Genomic DNA, 24,571 nt, shown 5'->3' with positions numbered 1-24,571 from the left:
GGTGAAAACCCGTCTCTACTAAATATACAAAAAATTAGCAGGGCATGGTGGCAGGTGCCTGTAGTCCCAGCTACTTGGGAGGCTGAGGCAGGAGAATGGTGTGAACCCAGGAGGCGGAGGTTGCAGTGAGCCGAGATTGCACCACTGCATTCTGGCCTGGGTGACAGAGCGAGACTCCATCTCCCCAAAAAAAAAAAAAAAAAAATGTTGACACAGACCTTAATTTACTGATATGTGAAAACATCCCTAAAGTTCTAAAGGCAAGCTACAGAATCATATCAACCATCTAATATGTCTGTAGCCTAAACGCTAGTCGGCAGTTGATCTGCAAGCGGGATTAGGAAATATTTCAGAGCCAGCATCTCCTCGCACCATCCAGGTACCTACACACTTGAGGCCACCGAGTCACCTGCGCAGCCCTTGCTCCTCCAAGACCAACCAAGGCTCCTCACGCCCACGGGCCCGAATCTGGAGGACGGCAGTCTGCCTGACAACAGCGACTCGGAGATCTCAACCTAAGGACAGAAGGAAGATGCATAAAATGAAGAGGGGAAAGGAGCGGGTAACTAGCAAGTGCCCTCATCTGTCATCACATCACTCATAGCAGACTTGGTCAAATGGTTGACCTGTGGGAGCTGTAGAAAATCTTTGACTCTGGGTATGAGTAATTCCCCTTCCAATCTTATAGTGTCCAAGGAAGAAGTTAGTAGCTCCAGGATCGCTGAGACCAATCTGGGTGGCCTACAAGACTGTGCCGTGGCGACAGGCTGCATACTCAGCAGCAAGAAGACAGAGCACCAAAAAACACAGACTAGAATGGGGTCAGCCATCCAGGTGGCTGGTGGCCACTGCCTTTGTTGATGCAGATAAAGAACATTTTCATTCCTGCAGAGTTCAATGGGGCAGTGCTGCTCTAAAGGCTGACATTTCCATCCTCAGCACTTCCCCCCGCTATTACCTAGGTTCATTCTGCTACTTCCACAAGACAAGGATGGAAAAGGATGCCTGAGAGCAACGGTCAGCAAACTGTTTACATAAAGGGACAGATAGAAAACATCTGAGGCTCTGTGAGCCATCTAGTCTCTGTTACAATTACTCAACTCTTACATTGGAGGTGGGGTGAGAGCAGCAATAGACAGTAAGTAAATAAATGAATGTGGTTGTGTTCCAATAAAATTTTATTAACAAAATACGACAGTGGGGGGCCATAGTTTGCCAAACCCTGCCTTGGAGGACATGCAGAGGCACCTTCAGAATTCAGTGAAAACCTGCTCCCATATTGCTAAGACTCATGAAGTATAATCTCTCACCTTCTTTCTCTTTCACCTGCTCAGGCCCTAAGTTAGGGTTCCCATCCATATAACAAAGACTCCTGGTCATGTGGCATTTGCTATCTCTGAGATTCCCTGACTACCCATGAAAGCCACAAAGAGATTGCTTCTTTTACACATCCTGAAGCATATTATGGCCCCAGCAAGGCTAACTAAATCAAACTATGGTTTAAAAACAAAACAAACCAACCACTGTGAAATACTTATTTTTGTTTTGTAGTATTAAGCATGATTAAACCAGTGCAGAAAAATACTAAGTACATTGGGTAAAAGATGAGCTAGCTCTTCTAATACTTGCTTTTTGTAACCCAGTTAAGACCATAAGCATATACAACATCATCACTAACTCAACAGTGTAGCTGCAGGATAACGTGGATACCCTGTATGCTCTACTGGCCTCCAAAGGCATTCAGGGGATCATCAAAGATGTTGGACACCTCGTGTTCCGATCTTGGTTCAGGTGCGGCTTGTGCAGATCGACTTTTTGGTTTGGTTGTCTTAGCCTGGATACCAGAGGAGAAGATGTCATCTTTAGAAAGAAAAAAGAAAAACAGTTGCTGAAGAGGGGTGGGGAAAGATACTTTTAAAACACATGCAAGCAAACCACCAAAGACCCAGCTGTGGTAACAGTATAGAGTACCCCAAAACACTAATCTAGAACTCAAGCCTCTTAGATTCTGGTCCTGTGTTTGTTACTCATTAAGTTTTATGATCACACACAGGTTCCTCTTGGAGCACAATTTCTTCAGCAACAAAAGTGTCTGTATGTGCGTGTGCAGGACAGACAAAAGGGAAGGGTAACTTGATCTCCAAACCAGACCACGCCCCTACCATCGGGGACAACGGACTTATTTAGACATTCTTTTCACACCGGGTTTTAAAAGAGCAATAAAAATATGCAAAGGGAAATCCAACATAGGACCCACCTGTTTTCTTTCAGAATAAATGCACTGATTTGAGGCATCTCATGTAAGACCGTAAGCCTCTGTCGCTGCATTCGTTTAATGTTTCACTGACTCAAAAGCTTGTCTTACCTAATTATGGTACATACCCAGTAATGTTACTGCTAGGGTTTTATCCAACCATGATTTTAGCATATATACATAAAGTTAGGTGTACACAAATGGTAAAGACCACAGCATTATTTGTAATAAAGAAAACAGAAACAATCAGGATCTCAGTCAACAGGCTAATGGCTAAATACAAAGAAATCGTGCACACCACTGAAAACAAGGAAGGAGATCTCTATGTACTGACATGAAAAGACATGAAGTGACTAAAAGAGCAGAAATACATTCTTACTTTTCAGAAATATATTCTTACTTTTAAAAATATATTCTTATATATATTTATAAATACATTCTTTTTTAAAAGGTGGTTATATATTGATGTGTACACAAACATGTATTAATATCACTGTGTCTGAACGGATACACACTGAACTGTTACTATTACCTCCAGGGGTTATTCACTTTGTACATTTTCTGAATTGCATGAATCTATTACAACAAGCATGTATGACTTTTGTGTATTTAAAATAATGAATGAGTTATTCTGCCCTCTATGTGCTTGCTCGAGGCACAGAGCCCGTGTGACTCTCCAGCACCAGCTGTCTCCCAGTTAGCCTCAAGGTCTAGATTGATTGGGGGTGTAGGAAATGTGTATGTGGCCTCAGCCCATGTGCTCTCTACCAACGCGGGATTGATCAAAAGTCCAATATTTAGGGTTCTCGCACATTTGCCTTGTTTACCAACAAAGCAGAAGTTGTGCCACATAAAGAAGATGATCTTGTTCCCAAACACCAAAGACCTCAGTGAGATGCAACGCCTGAGGTAGAGCCTACCCCCAGGTCTAGTCTTGCTCTCTTCTCGCACAGAACCATGGACACTCCCTCTCCATCTGGAGCTCTGACTCAACCAACCACATCACACCCAAGGCAGTCCCCTCAGCCTACTTTAGCATGTGAGGTCATTTCTGATCAAACCTCCTTTCATAACATCAGGGTGTGCCACAGACGATTGGTGAGGTGCACTGAAATCAAAGTTAAATTATACTTAAACATCAAACTCTGGGTGCCTTCAAATTCTTTGATGACCAACATAGGAAAGAGTTACTTCACTAAAATAATTAGTCCATCTCTTACCTATCTTCAGCCTAACTCAGGATTCACTGAAGTGAACCTGCTGGGGTGCATTTTCCAGAAAAGGGCCAAGAAAAGGTAGCAGGAAAAATACCAAGTGACGGAAAGTTAAGAATTCTCTAGGTCAGACGTAGAAAACCAAACTTACCCATATCATCATCAAATATAGACTTGGCTTCCACTTTCTTTTTGGACTTTTCTTTTGGTTTTACAGTTAAGTCAGCAAAGATATCAATGTTATCATCAAATAAATTGGATTCCAATGTTTTCTCCTTCTCTCTGGTTTTCTGAGAGGGTTTAATTGCTTCCGTAGCAAATATATCATCCTTGTTAAGTCAAAAATACATACAATGTTAAATCAATTTTTCTTTTTAAACTCAAACATGTCAACAAGCTATGGAAATGCATATGGCCAGGGTGTTGTGGAACAGCCTTGAGACTTCCCCCTCTGCCTGGGATGTACTAACCCAGATGTCTGCACAGCTTGGCCCACCCATCTCACCCCGGCTCAAATGCCGGCATTGCAGTGACACCTTCTCTACCAGTCCTGCCTAAAGGAGCACCTCCTACCCCTACCAACCACTCTGTCCCAGGTTATTTTCTTCATGACACTTAGTACTATTTGAAAACATCTTAATTTTCCATTGCCCTGTTTGTATCTCATTATCTTCCCAGAGAGCTCTGAGGAGCCTAGCACTTCTCTGAGCTCACTTCGTACCTGCAGGCCCCAGGTGCTCAATAAACATCTGCTGAGCAAATGCCACTGAAAGTCTTATGGCCTGCACTAAACTGTCAGCTCCAGCCAGGGCCAATGTCCCCAGAACCACAGGTTAAACTCTCAAGCTGGACTGGTGGAGCTATATGCATGTCACCGAGTGGCATGCCCAGGAAGCTGATTACAATATTCTATAAAAATTAAAAAACTGTAAAAACTAGACAAACCAAGACCTGCATCAACGATTGTGGCCAGCCAAGAAATACATTCTACATGAAACAAAACAAAAAGCCACTTCTGAAACAATGTTAGACTTATTAATAAAAGAGCCTAATTATAATTACTAAGCAGATGGCTATGGGGTATGCATGCAACAAGTTAAACATAATCCATGGCTCAAATAAGCCAATCAGATACCCTCCTTAACTTAGACACAAAAACGTGTTAAGTCCTATTACCTCAAAAATATCTGGTGTTGTTGATATGACATCCTGCTGACTACTGGATTTTGTTTCATTTTTCTTGACTTTCTGATCTGTAAAGAGGTCATCCTCATTTTCCAGGAGAGGAAAGGGATTTGCTTTCTTTGCTGGTTTTGGTTTTGCAGACTGAAAGAGATCATCATCACTGCTGGCCTCGCCTAGAGCAGGAAACACGGGGCTTTTTGCTTTACCACCCACTGGCGGGTTGGCAGAATTCTCTGCTATCTTTGCCTTGGGTTTTGTTCTCTCCGTGGACTGAGATCCAGTGCCCGTGGAAAAGATGTCCCCAGAATCAAAAAGGTCAGCCTCCCCTCTGGACTTTGCAAAGGGGCTTCTGTCCACTCCAGGCACAGGAACACCTTCCCAAGGTGCAGCGGCAGCTGCCAGGGCCTCCTCAGTGCTGTCTTCTCCACTGGCTGCTCTGAGCTGTGGCCGATGGCCATTTGTGGAAATGGCACCATCAGCCCACTGTGCAATGGGTCCTCTGGGGACACTTATGTCCTGAGCCTCGCTGGACTCCTGGGCAGCCAGCCGCCTAGCTGCACGGGTCTGTGGTCTACGCTTCCCTCTCATCTTGACACGGCTCTGCAATGGCAAAAAAGCACACATTGATCTAATGATAAAATAAAGTGTTCAAAGCTACCATGGCAAAGAATCAGTGACTCAAAATACTGTAAGGTTATCTGGTTTACTTCAATGAAGATATTATCGAAGAACACAGAAGAGGTTATTTCTTAATGATTTCCAAGGAAGGTGTTTAATAGCTCCTAGTACTCCAAGACTAAGTCATTCTGAATCCTTTAGAGTTCTCCATTTGTTAATATTTTCAGGGCAGTTTCAGTTCAGTTTGACACAAAAACCTTCATCTGTTGCTGGAAACCTGGAAAGTAGGCATGTTGGCTCTCTGTGTCTCACAACCCCTCCCTTGGCCCCTACTCTGCCTTCAATAGAAACGTGGGTATCTTTCCAAACAAGAAAGAATCGGGGAATTCTGGTACTAACTTTTGTTAGGGGGCTAGTCTAAATTCTGGCTCCAGGAGCAGGGAGAAATACAAGACAATAAAGAGAGGTAATCTAAGGCGCTGTTTTCTTCAAGTCAATAAACATTAAATTCAAATGTTGAGTATTCCACATAAGAAATACGGTTTAGAAATCAGAACTTTTAATATAATCTCAAAACACAAATCACTTAGTAGCAATGATGCAGTGTTTATGATATTTTCCAAAATATACAATCAAGTAGAATTTTGAGAAGCTACAACCTACTTTGGGCAAAGTATGATTGTGTTGCCAACTTCAGGGGAATGTCACAATTTTAGTTGCCAATTTAAACCTAATAAAAAAAAAGCCAACGAAAACTGTCATAAAAGGAAGGCTGTTTTGTTTTGCACAACGAAACAGGTTTGGAAACATTTGAAATGAGTCTATTTGCCAGGGTTAGGTCATTCTGTGTCCTGTCGCTTACTTGGAGATCAATTAAGGCTTTCCTGAGAAAGGAGATTGGATAGAAACAAGAAACCCAACTAAAATGAAAGGAAAACGTCAAAGAGTTCACAGTTCATTGAGGAGATCCCATGAAGCAGCGTCACTGCTGTGGGAACTTGTGCGGGGAGTGCAGGGCACAGTGACAGAAGTGGGGATGTGGAAGCACAGGTGTGGATGGAGAAGAGCATTCCTGGTGAGGAGGCAGCAGAAGCCTTGGGAAGCAGCAGAACAGACCATGTGTGTTCAGGGAGTGGCACCTGGTATGCCTGAAGTCAGGCTGGAAAGTGTGCAGTGACTGGTGAGGAAGCTGCATACATGGGCTGGCACCGATTGTAAAGGGGTTTCATACCAAACCTAGGAGCCTGAATGCTCTCCTCGGAGCAGTGAGGAAGCATCAGCAGGAAGGGCATGATCTGCTCTGTGGTTAGAAGACCCCCAGGTGGCAGTGCTGGAAACCTGCAGGTATCAGACACCAGCCAAAGTGGTGAGACATTACTGTGGCTACTGAGCAGAATGCAAATGTATCAAATACAGGCCATGGAAAAGCAGGTGCAGGATGAGAGGGGGTGGGGAGAATGGAGGGAGCGGCTGAAGGAAGGATGAGGCACCCCATTCAAAAGGAGAGTCAAAGACTGCTGTGTATGCAATCGATAAACTAGAAAGAAGCAGACGCATATTCCGGTTAAAAGAAGACAGCAAGGAAGCAAAGATGGTTTCATCACCTTGTTTGCACTGTGTAAGGTGTCTGCCTGAGCTGGAAGATCAAAACTCACACCGGCCTCCCCACTCCTGGGAAGAACAGGCACACTTTCCAGACCGTGGCTCCTTCTGTGTTCAGATGAAGGAAAAGCCAATTCTGGCAAAACAGGCTTTACTTCAGAGATCTGGGGAGCCGCTGTGGGCAGCAAGGCCGCGGGGTTGATCGCTAAATTTGCCTAAAGAAGAAAAATGAAACTCTGTATTTGTTCTTCAACACAGCAGTCTATTATCTTTACTCTGACACATGACGAGACTCGGTGCACATAATGTATAATACGAGAGGAGAAGAGAAACGTAGGAAAATCGCCTCATCTAGTCTCAGAATTAAAACAGAGGGTCTTACACCTATGCCCACCACTGGGCTCAAAGAATAGATGTTAAAGACGCAGCACACAAGAGACAACTAGGTGCGGGGGAGGGGAGGCGGGGGAAGAGATGAGAAGATGCTTGGCAGCAGCTGACAAAAGTAGGAAACCCAAAAAAGTTTATAGATGCCACAGGGCAGGCAATGAAGATTCCAGTGTTTTAATTACTTGTATTTTCCCGATCCGAGTGGATGGTTCTTTGGTTTTAAATGGAGCGAGACCTGATGATTCCTGTGTGAAATTACATCCAGTTAAAAATCCATTGGGGAAACAGAAAGACAAGTGTTTCTTATGCCTGTAAATAAATCTGTGATGGAGCAGAACTGTCACTTTCTGCAGCTCTTTAATGGGAAAGGCATTCAAATCTCTCCTGGGGTCTGTCGTTTCACTAGCACTACTTCATGTATGCCTCCTCCTCTGTCACATAAGTGGAAAACTCTCAGATCAGATATAGATATAGTCAAGGAACACAGGATGAGTAAGATTCCCAAGAATCACAGTTTATCAGAGCACCTAAAACTGACCAGCAGGCAAAATTACCATGTTGGTTATCAAATACAAATTTCAAGGAGCACACAGAAATGCACCCATAGCCTAATGCACTGGTCCTAAAAGCAAAAGATCTGAGCCCCAGGAAGGGTCAGTGGTGATGTGCTGGTCCAAGAGCCTCAGGTTTACAGCTCAGGACACTAAGGCTTCAGTGAGACACCCTGGGACACCTGCACATGGAACTGGCACTTGCTCTCCAGTCCTGGTCTGTTCCCAGGAGGAGCTCCACAGCGTTCTGAGAAGACTGCTGCAGAGTAGGGCCCAACAGCAATGACCTCGGAAGAGGCAACACTGAGAGCAGCCAAGAAATCAGATGTAATTTATATTTATTTCTATTTTAATTCCATTCCAAGGAAATCCAGAGGGGGAAATAAATGCTTTAGTGGGAAGAAGATTCTTCATCCTACCTTAACTCCACTTTAGAGTCAAATCTGGCATGGCATCAAAAAACACTAACTATTAAAATACAGATTTGTGACACTCTGAGGTGTGGAGCGAGGAGAGGGGAGATGACTCGCGGGGAGTGCAGTGAAGACAAAGTGGTAACCCTGGTTGCTATTTCCTCCTTAATGCAGACAAGTCTGAATAACTGTGGGTCTGCACGATGGAATTTCTCTGTACTGGGATGCAAACAAGAGTTGAAAATCCTTAAAGAGCATTTCTAACCTGAGGTGTTTCCGGCTTCCATAGGCCTTTTTCTTTACTACCTTGAATGGATTCAGGATGTTTCTGGTTTTTGAAAGAGTCAACAGAGTGGTCTTTTTTCACTACTCTCTTTTTCTCTTGTACCTTCAAAAGAAAAAAAAATGCCAAAATCCATCAAATATCTTAGAAAATGTAAGGAAAAATCATAATGCAAAAAACAATCCTGGCTTCTGAGTCTTAAAAATACTTTCTCAAATGAGGGCTGAACCAACTCAAAGGCAGCATTTCAGAAATAGCATTCTGAAGACTGCGGCTGTCACAGGAGTTCTCTCTATGATAAAAAGAAAACAGAGTACTTACAAAAACCTACTGGGGCTGGGGGAGAAAATGACATAGGAAGGCTAAAACTCAGACTGAAAGCTTTGCACCTGAAAGGCATGAATATTTAGTCACCCCAGTGTATGCAATGGTCTTTCAATCAACCATTTAAACAACACACAGATGTATAGTACAGTTAGAGAGCCTGGATTGTTAATGTTTTAATGTTAGTATAGGGAACCTAAGATGGGGAACAACAGAAACTAAGCACTGCATCCTCCACACACGCCCCCCTCCGCATGTTATTTGCCATTCATTTAGTAGGAAGCACCACGACTATCCTAGGATTTTCCTTAATCACCTAACTGGACGTTAGTTTCCTTTCCTGGAATCTTTCCCACACAACCTGGTATTGAGAACAAAAGGCTGGTACCAAAGGCTGGGACTTGGCAGAGCTGAAAAGATCATCAACTTCATCATCCCCGAACAGGCTCCCAACACTTGGCTCTAACAGCTAGAATAAACAAGACTCAAGTTCAATATCCAAAAGCAAAACAATTTACAAAGAGAACCAGGTGAGCTGCTGAGACGGTACCCAATATAATAACAAAGCCATAATGTGGGGAACCATTTGGAACTGACCTTGGGTTTTTTGGTGCCAGCGAAAAGGTCAACATCTGGGTCATTGTCCTTTTGGAGCTTGTGGCTGAAAAGGAGCTCTTCATCCTGGAAGACACCTGTGCTCTTGGGGCGGGTATCAGGATCGCGGCCCTGGGAATAGGAAGGAAGGTCACGTGTGATTAGAGCTGTAAGAACTTATCTCAAGGAAGTTACACATGTAAAGATGGACACAACAAAGATGTCCTCTGCAGCTGTATTATATTAGCAAAAGGCTGGCCACAGCCTAAAAGCCACTCAGTAGGGGCATGAAACATTAACAAAATGGAATACTATGGCGCTTCCAAAAATAGCAGAGAATATATTTATAAATACAAAATTATATATATATAAACACAAAGCAATCTGTTAGTTCCATAATGAGAAACATTTTGACGATAAGAAACACACAACTGAATGAATTCTCTCCGTCTCATTCCCAAAGGGAAGAAGAGACAGCAGCTGACTCACGCACAAACTACACAGAGTGGTCAAGTATGTATTCCTCACCTGTAAGCACTGCAGACCAAAGACCTGGCACAGGTGCGACCACAAGCCTTCCCATGCCCATCCATCACTTCTGCCCTACTTTCAGACTCCAAGTGAGTCCCTTTTTGTTTACTACATATTTAACATTTAAAAGTTACCATTAACATTATTGGTTTGATAATATAATGCTCTAGACCTGACATTCTTTATCCCTATTTCTTTAGTATCACAGCCACAGGTTAAAACTTAACAAAAAGGCCACGTGTGGTAGCTCATGCCTGTAATCCCAGCACTTTGGGAGGCCAAGGAGGGCGGATTACCAGAGGCTAGGAGTTTGAGACCAGCCTGGCCAACATGGTGAAACCCCATCTCTACTAAAAATACAAAGATTAGCCAGGCATGGTGGCGCGTGCCTGTAGTCCCAGCTACTCGGGAGGCTGAGGCAGGAGAATCCTTGAACCTGGGAGGCGGAGGCTGCAGTGAGCCAAGATCACGCCATTGCACTCCAGCCTGGGCAACACAGTAGGACTCCATCTCAAAAAAACAAACAAACCAAAAAAACCAACTAACCAAAAACTTACTTCTAACAAAATAAATCACATTAGCAATAATTATTATTGTCATACATAAAAATGAGTTTAACACAGCAAGTAAGGTTAAACATTTCACAACCATGGACAAACATTACAAAACCATACACAGTAAGAGACTGGGAGAATATATATCGAATTAATCATATTCACTGTGTGCAGCTCTCATTTATAAATAGGCTTATAGTATTAGAATAACAAAAAAATTCATAAAACATTTTTTGTAGAAATAAACATAGACTATTTCTTTGGTTAGATCTATAAAAAGGATTGGCAATCTATGACCTGCCAACCTCGTTTGCATAACATCACCAATGAGATTAAATTCATCTAACATAAAATCTACCCATTTACAGTATACAATGTAATGATTTTTTGGTATATTCAGATTTGTGTAACCACTACCACAATCTAAGTTTAGAACATTCTCATTACCTCCAAAAGAAACCCCAAACTATTAGCAGTAATTATCCATTCCTGCTCACTGCCACTCCCAGCCCCCAGTACCTACTAATCTACTTTCTGTCTCCTTCGATATGCCTATTCTGGACATTTCATATAAATGGAATCACATAATATGTGGTCCTTCATGACTGGTTTATTTAGAAAGTTTTCAAGGTTCATCCATGTGGCAGCATGTATCAGTACTTTGCCTTTTTTATTATCAAATAATATTCCATTGTATGGATATACTATATTATGTTTAGCCACTGTTTCCATCTTAAGGCTATTATGAATAACACTGCTGGGAACAATCACATTCAAGTTTTGTGTGAACATATGTTTTTATTTCTCTTGGGTATGTACCCAGGAATAAAATTCCTGGATTGTGTGGTAGCTCTATGTTACAAGAATTTGAAGAACAGCAAACTGTTTTCCAAAGTGGTTGTACTGTTCTACATTTGCAGCAGTAAGGAGAATTTCCATTTCTCCACATTCTTACCAACACTCATTACTTCCCTTTTTTGTTTATTACGGTCCTCTTCTCGGGTATGAAGCGGTATGTCACTGTGGTTTTGGCTTCCCTGACACTGAGCATCCTTCCGTATGCTTTTTGGCCATTTGTCTATCTTCTTTAGTAAAATCTCTATTCAGGTGTCTGTCCTATCTATTTTTTTTCAGGCTAGAGTACAGTGGTGTGATGACAGCCCACTGCAGCCTTGAATTCCTGGGCTCCAAGGACTCTTCTGCCTCAACTTCCCAAGGAGATAGAACTATAGGAGCACACAACCAGTCCTGGCTAATTTTTAAAATTTTTTGTAGAGACAGGATCTCGCTATGTTGCCCAGGCTGGTCGTGAACTCCCGGCCTAAAGCCATCCTCCCGCCCTGGTCTCCCAAAGTGCTGGGATTACAAACACGAGCCACAATGCCTGGCCTATCCCTTCTGCCCTATCCCTTCTTTCATCTGGGCTATTTGTCTTTTTAATATTGACTTATAAGTCTTTTACATATTCTGGATCTAAGTCCTTTATCAAATACATGATTTGCAAATCTTTTCTCCCATTTTGTGGGTGGTCGTTTGACTTTCCAGATGGTGCCCTTTGAAGCACAATGTTTTTCATTTAAATAAAGTCCAAGGTAGCTATTTTTGTCACTTGTGCTTTTGGTGTCTTATCTAAGAAGGCTTTGCGTAATCCAAGGTCATGATAATTTATTCACATACTCTCTAGATTCTTGGAGTTGTACAGTTTCAGTTTTTACATTTGGATCTTACATTGGATCTGAGTTTGTTTATTAATGGGTCCAACTTCATTCCTTTGCATGTAGATAATCAGTATCCTGGCACATCTGCTGAAGACTATTCTCTTCCCACTGAAATATCTTGGCACCTTAAGCAACTGACTGTAAATGTGAGGGTTTATTTCTAGACTCTCAATTCTGCTTCACGGATCTACACATTTTAACCTTATGCCAATACCACCCTGTCTTAAAGTAAGTTTCGAAATCAGGAAGCGTGAGTCTTCTAACTTTGTTCTCCCAAGACTGTTGGCTATTCTTGGTTTCTTACACTTCCGTAAAAATTCTAGGATCAGCTTGTCCATTTCTGCAAAAAGCAAGCTGGAATTTTGATAGAGATTACAATAAATCAATCTGGGAAGGAAGTATTGCCATGTTACCAATATTAAGGTTTCTGGTCCATAATCACGAGATGTCTTTCCATCTATTTTAGGTTTTTAATTTCTTTCAATGTTTTGTAGATTTTAGTTTACAAGTCTTGTACTTCTTTTGCTAAATCTACTCCTAAGTATTTTACCCTTCTTGGTATTACTATAAAAGAAACTGATTTCTTAATTTCATTCATAAGCTAGTAATTGCTCATGAAAGTTACTGCTAGTAAGCCGGGTGTGGTGGCTCATGCCTGTAATCCCAGCACTTCGGGAGGCTGAGGCAGGTGGATCACCTGAGGTCAGGAGTTCGAGATCAGCCTGGCCAACATGGTGAAACCCCATCTCTACTAAAAATACAAAAATGAGCTGGACATGGTGGTGGGTGCCTATAATCCCAGCTACTCGAGAGGCTGAGGCAGGAGAATCGCTTGAACCCAGGAGGCAAAGGTTGCAGTGAGCCAAGATTGTGCCATTGCAATCCAGCCCGGGGGACAAGAGTGAAACTCTGTCATAAAAAAAAAAGAAAGTCACTAGTAGTAACTTTCATAAGCTAGTAACTGTTCATTCCTAGTTTACAGAACAACTGATTTTCACATATTGATCTTACTACATCCTTCAATCTTAATGAATATAATTATTTCCAATGGATGTTTTTGTAGATTCCTTAAGACTTTCTATATAAAAGATCATGCCATCTGCAAACAGTTTGTTTCACTTCACTTTTTCCTTTCCAATCTGAATGCCTTTTATTTCATTTTCTCACCTACATGCCCTGCTTAGAATCCCTAGTACAAGGTTGATTAGAATTACCAAGGGTGGACATCGTTGTGTTGTTCATGATCTTAGGGTTGAAACACATGTAGTCTTTCACCATTAAGTGTGATGTCAGCTGTGGGATTTCGTAGATGTCCTTTATCAAGTCCCTTAAGCTCCCTCCTATGCCTAACTAATTGAGTGCTTTATCATGAAAAGGTTTGGATTTTATTAAATGCTTTTTCTGCATCTGTTGAGATGATCATGTGCCTTTTAATTCTGTATTTTATTGATACAGTGTATTGTATCAATTGATTTTAGATGTTCAACAAACCTTGCATTCCAGGAATAAATCTCACTTCTCATAATGTGCAATCCTTTTCCTATTTTGCTAAACCGGGTTTAGTAGTATTTTTTGTTGAAGATTTTGGCCTCTACATTCGTAAAGGATATCTGTAGCTTTCTGGTGATGTCTCTGTCTAGTTTTAATATCACAGTCATACTTAACCTTACAGAATGACCATCACTTGTTTTTTTTTTTTTGAGATGGAGTCTCATTATGTCACTAGGCTGGAGTGCAGTGGTGCGATCTCGGCTCACTACAACCTCCAACTTCCTGGTTCAAGCAATTCTCCTGCCTCAGCCTCCCGAGTAGCTGGGATTACAGGCACATGTCACCATGCCAAACTATTTTTTATGTTTTTAGTAGAAACAGGGTTTCATTATGTTGGCCAGGATGGTCTCGATCTCTTGACCTTGTCATCCACCCACCTCAGCCTCCTAAAGTGCTGGGATTACAGATATGAGCCACCATACCCGGCTGACCATCACCTATTTTTATTAATAAAACTTATTGGAACACAGGCATGCCCATCCATCTTCATGCTTCCTAGGGCCGTTTTCATGCTGCCAATGGCAGAGCTAGGCAGTTATGAAAGAGCCCAAATAGCCTGCAAAAGCTAAAATAGTCATTATATGGTCCTTTATAGAAAAAGTTTGCTGACACCTAATCAGTATGAAAGGTTCATCTACAACACTTTTTCTTAAACTGAATGTTAGAAATACTTAACTGTACAGCTCCAGCCTAACTTCCCTTTCCTGTTGCTGACATCCCACAACTGGCCAAGGGGCAAAGCTTTGCTGGAAGGAACAACAAGGTCTGTAAATCCCGGAAGAGGTGGGTGAAATTCTAATCCCCTATCCTAACACTGCTACCTGAGGTAAGAGTTCCTGATTAAGATTCCCAAATATCTAATTACTGCAGAGAATCATTAACACGCTACAATGAAGGTTAAGATTCCTTCAGAAACTCAAATGACAGAACCACCACCATGAGATGAGAATCTTTTATCTCATCTAGAGACTTGAACTGCTATTGCTTTTTGCTTACCTTTCCTACTTCTTTCTGGGGAGCCTGGATAGTGTTTTGATCTTCCATTTTATCCTCTTCCTCATCAAACAAGCTAAGAACAGTTTTGGTTCTAGCCTTGGTTCCTTTGTCCAATGGGGATGATGAAGAAAATAAATCAGAATGCTTGACTGCTTCCTGAGCAGATCTAGTCAAAAGTCCTTCCTGAAAAGGAAAATAATAGGGGGGAAAAAATAAGTAACACCTGGAAATATAAATCCTATCATGGAGCATGCCAAGCTCCTCATTAATTCAGTAACTGCCACATTTGCATGACTCAGGGCACAGGGAATCACATCTGCTCCCAACTCTTGATTAGCTGCTCCAAGAGACGGTCTTGTACAATCATTCATAGCCAAAGATAATTTTTCCAAGCAGTTTAAGACCATGGGTCCCTCTCTCCTACCCAGTGATAGGACAGCTATGATCCTGATGCACACTGGTTGATCATGAACTAGGAAGAACTTCTAAGTGACAAAGATAACACAAGTGCAAATCATTGGGAGTGGACCATGAATTCGCAGCATTTAACTAACACATAAGCCCCAAGGGGAAATCTAATCGGGAAAATCCGACCCTCAAATTGTAGAAGGCTTACACTGTATAGACAATTGAAGAAGAATCTCTCAAATAATTCTAAAATGCAGCATTTATTCATTCAACAAGTAGCACATTTCAGGTAAGATACCATTGATTGAGGTACATCCTGATTTCAGAGTACTCAAACTATTAAAAAAATGCTTCTTTAAAGAAATACATAATTTATAACGTAGTGCCTACTGTGTGCAAGGTAATATGCCAAGTACGACAGATATAATGGTGAGCAAAACAAACCGGGCCTAGTCCGCAAGGGGCTTACACTCAGAGAGGGAGAGGGCAGTATAGCAACCAGTCAGAGTCAAGTGTGGACTGGGACTGGAATAGGACAGGGGTCCACACACAGCCACTGGGAAGAGAATGTCACACAGGAATACAGGTACAAATGAAATGCTTGTATCACTGTAGCTCCAAGGAGCCTCAGCAGTAAATGCAAATGCAACGCTCTTCACACAGGCTCTGGGAGATTTTAGACCTAAGCAGCTGGACACAGTGTATAAGAAAAGTTAAGAGAAAGAGAAAAGGCATATAGAGGCTGAAGGCAACCACAAGGCTGAATGCCCAGGCGTGGTCAACAGCACTACCCACGGGCCTCCTGCAAGAGACGGCAGACAGTCCAGGACATGAAAGCTAGTGTTTTAGAAAGAGTAGACATTTCGCTCTACTCTGTAATTCCTTGTCAATATCATCTGAAAGTAAAAGGATGCTAAACTAAGATCTCCTTAAAACTGACATTTAAATTCAAGTACAGCTGGGGACCAAAGGAGGACCAAGGGTAACAGGAACACTGCACAGAAGAGAACAAGTTAGAAAGCAAAGATGCCATGACATGACAGTAACCATAGAGACATGAGCAGGCACACCACAGTGCGCACGTGTCTTGGAGAACAGCCGGGAGGAAAGGCCCTGCAGAGACTTCCTGCACTGTGGGGACAGACTGCTTGTCTGTGTTTTCTAATCTGTCTACAAATGAGCCATTTATTTTCTGTGGTCAAAAAACTTAAGGGGTTTTGTGTGTTTAAAACAACATACGAGAGACAAATGCATTCAAGTATACAAGAGAAAAAAGTCCACCTTTTCTGACTCAGCCACATCAGTTCTCCCAAATTCTAACGACTCCTTGGCACTCTCAACCTTCTTATCCACAGGCTTTACTCCAAGTGGTGCCTCCTTCTCTTCTTCGTCGCTGAACAGCAAAGGTGGTGCTTTAGAGACAGTCTCTTTTTTCTACCAAAAGAAGAGTACATGACATCCACAACAATAAAAAAGTGTGTCTGACCAGCATGGCCATATACAGAACAAGCCCAAACCATCCTCTTAGGGTTTCAGCTAAATGTGATGAAGGAAGAGAGGACAGGATAGGGAAGGTGGCACCAAAAGGGAGAAGCCACGAACATCATCACCTGGGACTTGGGGATAGGGCACTTCACACCATCGCATCACCTGTATCTGTCTACTCGTGTCTGTCAACCCCCATGCCTCCCTCACTCAGATCCTTACCTCTGCTACCAGACGATTATGAGTCTCCTCTCTCTGCCTCATTCCTCTTATATTTCAACTAGAAGACATCACCCAGAGTTGTCTTGCTAAAACAAGACACCTGCTGGATCACGTCCTCTCCCAACCCAAACCTGCACTCCTTGCATGAAGCAAATGACACTCAGCAGACACCCCATTCTATCCCTCTACTCATGTGCATCTCCTCTTTCTTCACTGTTCCTTAAAGTCACTGCAAACTTTCAAACTCCCATGTCACGCTGCCCTCGATGTCTGTAGAAGCAAATCCTCCTCATCCTTCAAGCAAGGCCCCCACTCAGATGTCACCCATGGTCTCTGTTCTCTTAAGTGTCAAGTTGCTTTGTGGAATAAGCATATTTATCTCTCTACGTGACTCTTCCTTGACTTTCTTCCTAATTATATAACAGCTAGCACACATCTGTTTGTCCGTTCATCTGAAAGGACTATACACTATAATTCCACGGCCTGTCCCGGCATTTTATACCAACTCAGTGTTCAATACAAGCCTGCAAGCACTTTAGCCCATTTCTTGTCTCTTCCTTATCAGAGAGGCAGGGATTTGGGGACTAGGAAACTGAGGTTTGTGACTTACCTGGAATTCATGGCATCTTTGGGGCAAGTGACTTATCAACAAGTTCTTGAGAAAAAACTAAAGCTCTATCATAGTATAGTACAGATACAAATCATACCATATGACATGAGGAAGTGTGCTTTGAGGCAATGCCTAAATCAAGTTAGGAAGGCAGATTTGGGAAACTAACGAAGGACATTGCTAATCATGATTTTAAAATGTGATGAATGAAGAAAGAAGAGAGCAAGGGAATTTTTAGTTACGAAGAGATAAGTAAAGTGCAAAACCACTGAACTTGACATAAAAGAACACTGGAAGCTCATGAAGAATTTCAGAAGAGATAAGGCAACAGTGAAGTGATTAAAGGAAAACGCTTTTGTGGAACATCCTGGACTCACTGAAAACTACATAAAAATTCAATGCAGGCCAGGCACATTGAAACCATTTTCTGTGGTTTAAGGACCTTAGTTGTATATGAAGGAAGAATATGATTTGCCATACTTAAGTCTCTTTTTGTCTCCTCTATCAACTAGTTGCATTGAAAAAATTTTTTTTTTTTTTTTTTTTTTTTTTGAGACAGAGTCTCGCTCTGTCACCCAGGCTGGCGTGCACTGGCGAGATCTCGGCTCACTGGATCTCGGCTCATGCCTGTAATCCAAGCACTTTGGGAGGCCGAGGTGGGCAGATCACGAGGTCAGGAGATCGAGGCCATCTTGGCTAACATGGTGAAACCCTATCTCTACTAAAGAAATACAAAAAATTAGCCGGGCGTGATGGCGGGCATCTGCAGTCCCAGCTACTCGGGAGGCTGAGGCAGGAGAATGGCGTGAACCCGGGAGGTGGAGCTTGCAGTGAGCCGAGATCTCGCCAGTGCACGCCAGCCTGGGCGACAGAGCGAGACTCCGTCTCAAAAAAAAAAAAAAAAAAAAATTCAATGCAACTAGTTGATAGGGGAGACAAAAAGAGACTTAAGTATGGCAAATCATATTCTTCCTTCATATACAACTAAGGTCCTTAAACCACAGAAAATGCTACACAAATTACCAATTTTCATCTTCTTGAAGGCAAGCTAACTACTCATCCTTGTCATGAAATTTACTTTCTGTTTTTCTTTTTTTTTTTGAGATGAAGTCTTGCTCTGTTGCCCAGGCTGGAGTGTACTGGCACAATCTCAGCTCACTGCAAAATCTGTCTCTCGGGTTCAAGTGATTCTCCTGCCTCAGCCTCCCTAGTAGCTGGGATTACAGGTGTGCATCACCATGCCCGGCTAATTTTTGTACTTTTAGTAGAGATGGGTTTTCACCATGTTGGCCAGGCTGGTCCCAAACTCCTGACCTCAGGTGATCCACCCACCTCGGCCTCCCAAAGTGCTGGGATTACAGGTGTGAGCCACCACGCCTGGCCAAATTTACTTTCTTGATAGGTGTCAGAAAATAAGGAAAGTCTGATGAAAAAAAAAAAGCAATTGTCTAAAATGGCTGCATCTTGGCCAAATGGGTAATAGAAACCAGGCCTATGAACAAAAGCTGAACCTCGCCTGCAAGGCCAAAGTCTGTCGAATATCTCACTGACATGTACCGATTACAACCTGCCTATCAGATGAAGCACAAAGGCAGCACAAAATCAACCATCCCTCTCCTGACCCTGGGACCCCTATGTACTCATTAGGGCAAAAGGCTAATGAGTAAAATAAGTTAACCACATATTTTATCTTATATACAATGTCACTGAGCACCAATCAGAACTGTTAAGAACATCACCTTTGCTTCACTGCCCCCTGCTCCCATTTTCTCTGTAACAGAAATGTATAAAGGCTGTGCCTCGTGTGGCACGCTCTGGGATGCGTTCTCAGTTTGTGCAGAGTCTCTTTACTGGGCTAGTAGTTCTCAAGCTTGGCTCAGAACAAAACTCCCATTACATTTTTTAAGTTCTCCTGCCTGTTGTTTAACCTTTTGGTCAACATAGGCTTACAACCAAGTCACAATTAACTTACACGGAAATATCTTATATTTACTATTGCCTAAGATGATTATCAAACACGTGCAGGCTATTCAGCTACTTAAGCTGTGTGTCTTGACCTTTTGTTTTATGTAACAATCATAATTTCCAATAGGTTGAAAGAAGTTTTATAGCTCCAGAGGCTGCAAAATTCATTAATTTATTGTTCAGTTATCCTCCAGAGTAGGTTATTTATAATTTACAAAGAAAAACCAATCAGATCTCCTGACTCTTAACTGTACAGCCACTGGATGTCCTCAAAGGGCGAGACCCAAGGAAAGGCTCAGGAGCCCCACAGAAGCAGCAGCAGGGAACCTGGGGCCCAGGGTGGGCAGCGTGCTGGTCCAGGGCTGAGAGCTTCTGGCATAAGCTGTGCAACTCCATTTAACAGGAAGAGTCTTCTTCTACATCTCCTAGATATTTTTTGTTTGGAGTTTATTTCTAATTCCACAGTAATGCACAAATGCCTTCTTTAAAAAGGCTTTAAAAAGGCATTGAGAGTATAAAGTCCCCCATTCCATACCTTTCCCTGGGTATAATCACCAGTAACAATGTGCTGTCGATCCTTTCAAGCTGGTTTCCAGGCATTCACATGTATTTTTTTTTTTTTTTTTTTAATTTAAATGACACCATGTTATACGTGTTTATGCATCTTCTTCTTCTTCCTCTTTTTTTTTTTTTTTTTTTTCTGGCCTGCAGTAGTTTTTCATCCCATAAGCTCTACCTTGGGTTTTTTCACCACTATATAGTATTCCACAGTCTAATTATACTAGGACCTGTGTGACCATTTCTCCACTGATGGAGTATAATGGCCTCAATGTTCATGCATTTTGTAGCACATGTGAGAATTTCCTTTCTTTTTACTGATTAGCTAATATAAACCAGTGTTAGTACTTGACACACACTCATAAAAGGAATGATTTTGCCTTAACTAGCCTAGTCTAATGTTAGCAGAATTCCATGCCAATGGGGACAAGACTCTTCTAAGATCCAGTTTCTTGTTCCTACACCTGACACTGAATGATGGCTTTGCACATGTGCGTCTTCTGTAGAATACTATTAATCAGAAGATCTCTTTCTGAAACTAGGCAAATAAGGTCTTCCATAAGACTCAGCCTCCAAGGTTAGGCATGAAGAGCTGATTCGGGGAAGCACCGCTACTGATGCAGCATAAACTCAAGGACATTTCCTGGGACAAAGAGATGAAGAATACCGTTGTTGCAGGAGGAACAGATGTAGGAGGAGAGCCAAACAGAGAGCCTCCGCTATCAACATCGTCTTCAAAGAGGAGTGACACTCTCTGGGTCTTCTTTTGGCTACACAAACAAACAAAAGGTCAAATTAAGGAAAAGTGTGATGAAAAAAACAAACATAACAATATTTCTTTTAGACTGCACCTACAGGAACCCACCTACCACTCAAACACCAAAGCCATTAGTTGACCTTACACAGTTGAAAGCAAACAAGAAAGACCTTTGAAATAGATGAAATCTGTCTCCAGCAAATCACCAGCCTCTGTCCCTCACGTCTCAGGTTGCCCCTCTCCTCTTACTATCCAGTGCAGGTGCACCAGCTGTTACCTCTGCAAGGCACATGATGCCTGAGCCTTCCTAAGCAGAACATTCTCTGCCACTTCCTACAGCACAAAAAGAACCAGAGAGGACATGTCTATTTCCAGCACTGTCAGGAAGACGGTTGCCAAGAGAGATCACAGGGCCGGGATCAGCACTGGGAAATGACCCTGTGGCCTGGCTTCTATTTCTTTTTCTTAGTAGTGTTATTGAGACATAATTTACATACCATAAAATTCACCTTTTATTTATTTTTAATATTTATTTTACTTTTTAAAACAGGGTCTTACTCTATTGCTCAGGTTGGAGAGCAGCGGCACAATCATATCTCACTGCAGCCTCAAATTCCTGAACTCAAGTGATCCTCCTGCCTTAGCCTCTCAAATAGCTACAACTACAGGCACACGTCACCATGCCTGGCTAATTGTTCTACTTTTTTGGAGAGGTGAGGTTGCTCTGTGTTGCCTAGGCTGGTCTCAAACACCTGGCCTCAAGAGATCCTTCCATTTGGCCTCCCAATCAGTCAGGATTACAGGCATGAGCCATTGCACCTGGCCACATTCACCCTTTAAAAGTGCATACTTCAGTGGTATTTTCAATATACTCATCGAGTTGTGCAACTATCACTACAACCTAAGTGCACAACATTATCATGAGCCCAAAAAGAAACGCCATGCCTATGAGCAATCACTCTCCATTCCCCCAGCCCCACAGGCCCTGGCAACCACTGATCTACTTTCTGTCTCTATGGTTTATCTATTTTATACATTTCATATAAATGGAACAATACAATATGTGGTTTTCTGTGACCGGCTTCTTTCAAGTAACAAAATTTTCTAGGTTCATTCATGTTCTAGGATGCATCACTACCTTACTCTTTTTTATTGCTGAAGAATAGTCCATTGTACGGTTATACATTTTTTTATCCAGTCATCAGCTGATGGACATTTGGGTTGTTTACACTTTTGGCTGTTATGACTAAGGTTGCAATAAATACTCATATACAAGTTTTTACATGAACAACTGATTTCATTTTTCTTATGTATATACATAGCAATGAAACTATTGTGTCATATGGTGACCTATGTTTAACATTTTGAGGCAACGTCAAACCATTTTCCAAAGTGACTATACCATTTTACATTCCCACCAGCAGTGTATGAGGGTTCCAATTCCTCCACATCCTCAAGCAAATTTCTTCTTGTGTGTATAAAGCTTCTTTTGAGATCTGATGAAGGTATGAATTATTTTCCATACATAAAACTTGACAGAGAACTTCAGGAACAATAGGAGGTAGGATATATCTGGAGCAGAGAAAGCATTCCTGAAAGCCAGGTATGGTGTGTGGCTGGAACCAGGACCCACAAACAAGATGGGACTCAGACTGCCAGATTTATGACCTTGTGTGGGGTAGGGGTAGGGAGTGCTCACGGGAGCAAGCTAACCTCGATACAGTGTAGAAAATGCTCAGCTGAGGGTGTGGGGGTATGAAGGTGGAGCCATGTCCGCCCTCGACTCCCTATTTCTTCTCTTTCTCATCTGTTTAAAGTTAGTGAAGGCAATTTTTTTTTTTTTTTTTTTTGAGATGGAGTCTCCCTCTGTTGCCCAGGCTGGAGTGCAGTGGTGAGATCTTAACTCATTGCAACTTCTGCCTCCAGGTTCAAGTGATTCTCCTGCCTCAGTCTCCCAAGTAGCTAGGATTACAGGAGCATGCCACCACACCCTGCTCATTTTTGTATTTTTAGTAGAGATGGGATTTCACCATGTTGGTCAGGCTGGTCTTCAACTCCTGACCTTGTGATCTGCCTGCCTCAGCCTCCTCAAGTGCTGGGATTACAGGCGTGAGCCACTGTGCCCGGCTGGGAAGACTTCTTAAGAAACAAGACTTATACTAAGGTTTGGAGAAGGTGGCCAGGCAACATAGGAAGAAGAATGTCCCAGGAGAGAGCAACAAAAATAAAGGAATGTACTATTTCCCTGCATTCACGGTGCTAACTGGTAACACCTGAATGCTCAGAATGTGCCAGCTATTGTGCTAACCATTTCACATTTAGATTCCATCTCATCATCCCAACAAACCCATGAGAGAAGTACTATTTTAATTTTTGCTTAACAAATGAGGAAACTGAGGCACAGGGAAGTTAGGTAACTTGCCCAAGGTGATTCAGACAGGAACCAGCAGAATCAGAATTTAATATCAAGTTTTCAGAGCCTATATTCTGAATCAGAAGCCAAAGATGCACCTGAGTGTCAAGTTACAGAGGCCTAATGCAGAAATGGTAATGTTTGACAAGATCTCAGTATTTGGAGACAGAAACCTGAGGTACTTCTGAATCTATCAAATGACAACCACACCAAAGCATAGGATTTACATGTCCAATCAGTTACTTCTTTCTGCTAATAACATTCAGTTGACTTTCAAAGCAATCATGTAAGGCTCTCAAAAGGAAAAAAAGTATTTGCAGGAAGTAATTACTGTAAGCTAATCTGGCAGCATGTTACTCACAGCCCACACTCACTCTGAATGTTCTGCCAGCTTCAGTTCCAGCATTAACGTGGAGAGGCACCTAGGTGGCCAGCTATGGATTATCTGCCCCTGATGGGATACTGCAAAGCTCTGCAGGGAACTTCCTCCTAACAGGGTGTGTTAAATGCTGAGCAGATTTCTATTCAAATAACAAACTTTTTTTTTTTGAGATGGAGTCTCGTTCTGTTGCCCAGGCTGGAGTGCAGTGGTGCAATCTTGGCTCACTGCAACCTCCGCCTCCCGAGTTCAAGCAATTCTTCTGCCTCAGCCTCCTGAGCAGGTGGGACTACAGGCACGTGCCACCAAGTCCGGTTAATTTTTATATTTTTTCAGTAAAGACCAGGTTTTACCATATTGGCCAGGCTGGTCTTGAACTCCTGACCTCCTGATCCACCTGCCTCGGCCTCCCAAAGTGCTGGGATTACAGGCGTGAGCCACCGCAATGCGCCTCAAATAACAAACTTTTAAGTAATCCTGACCAAACCTGACAGACTTTAGAGTAGCCTGGAGAAAAATCACAAACGAAAGATACCAAACTATACTCAAATCCCTGACAAACAAAGAAAAAGAATACTTTAATGTTAAAAAAAAAAAAAAATGATGGGGGAAGAAATCGGATAAGGATCCATGAAGACAAACATTTCCGGGTACTGAGGGAAAAGATGGTGCCAGTGAAAAGCAAAGACATTCTCATTGGTGCAGTGACTATGTGATCTGTGATTAGCAATTACCCAAGGAACTAGTTTGTGCATCCAATTCCTCTTCTTGTTACCACAGACACAGAGTGAGGGATTCTTTACAATGACTATCTCACCTGTCCTTAGCAATGGCAAACAGATCATCTTCTTCGTCTTCCTCAAAGAGACTTGTCTTTTTCACAGCCTTGGCCTCCTGGCCCTGGAGGGTCCCAGAATCCCTGGGTTCTCCTTTAGACCTGCTGTCAGATGCTGAGTGGGTCTGTGAAGCAGGAATATTCCACTGGTCCTTAAAACA

At 42.3% G+C, this 24,571-nt stretch overlaps 1 protein-coding gene across 1 annotated transcript; it reads right to left on the bottom strand.

Annotated features, from left to right (window-relative positions):
* Positions 1 to 1,155: 1,155 nt before the first annotated feature.
* Positions 1,156 to 24,568, bottom strand: LOC112617697 (WASH complex subunit 2; the record flags this gene model as incomplete). Its single annotated transcript, XM_025374402.1, has 12 exons — positions 1,156 to 1,860; positions 3,620 to 3,797; positions 4,645 to 5,253; positions 6,876 to 7,088; positions 7,446 to 7,508; positions 8,493 to 8,615; positions 9,223 to 9,303; positions 9,432 to 9,560; positions 14,779 to 14,961; positions 16,468 to 16,620; positions 20,694 to 20,796; positions 24,393 to 24,568. Coding segments are annotated over 12 exons (2,151 nt in total), but the record flags the coding sequence as incomplete, so codon positions are not given.
* Between the last annotated feature and the right edge of the window lie 3 nt (positions 24,569 to 24,571).

This window comes from Theropithecus gelada, unplaced genomic scaffold, assembly GCF_003255815.1.
Source record: "Theropithecus gelada isolate Dixy unplaced genomic scaffold, Tgel_1.0 HiC_scaffold_34, whole genome shotgun sequence".
NCBI classification, from domain to species: Eukaryota; Metazoa; Chordata; class Mammalia; order Primates; family Cercopithecidae; genus Theropithecus; species Theropithecus gelada.
This window is presented reverse-complemented; position numbering and strand designations above follow the sequence as displayed.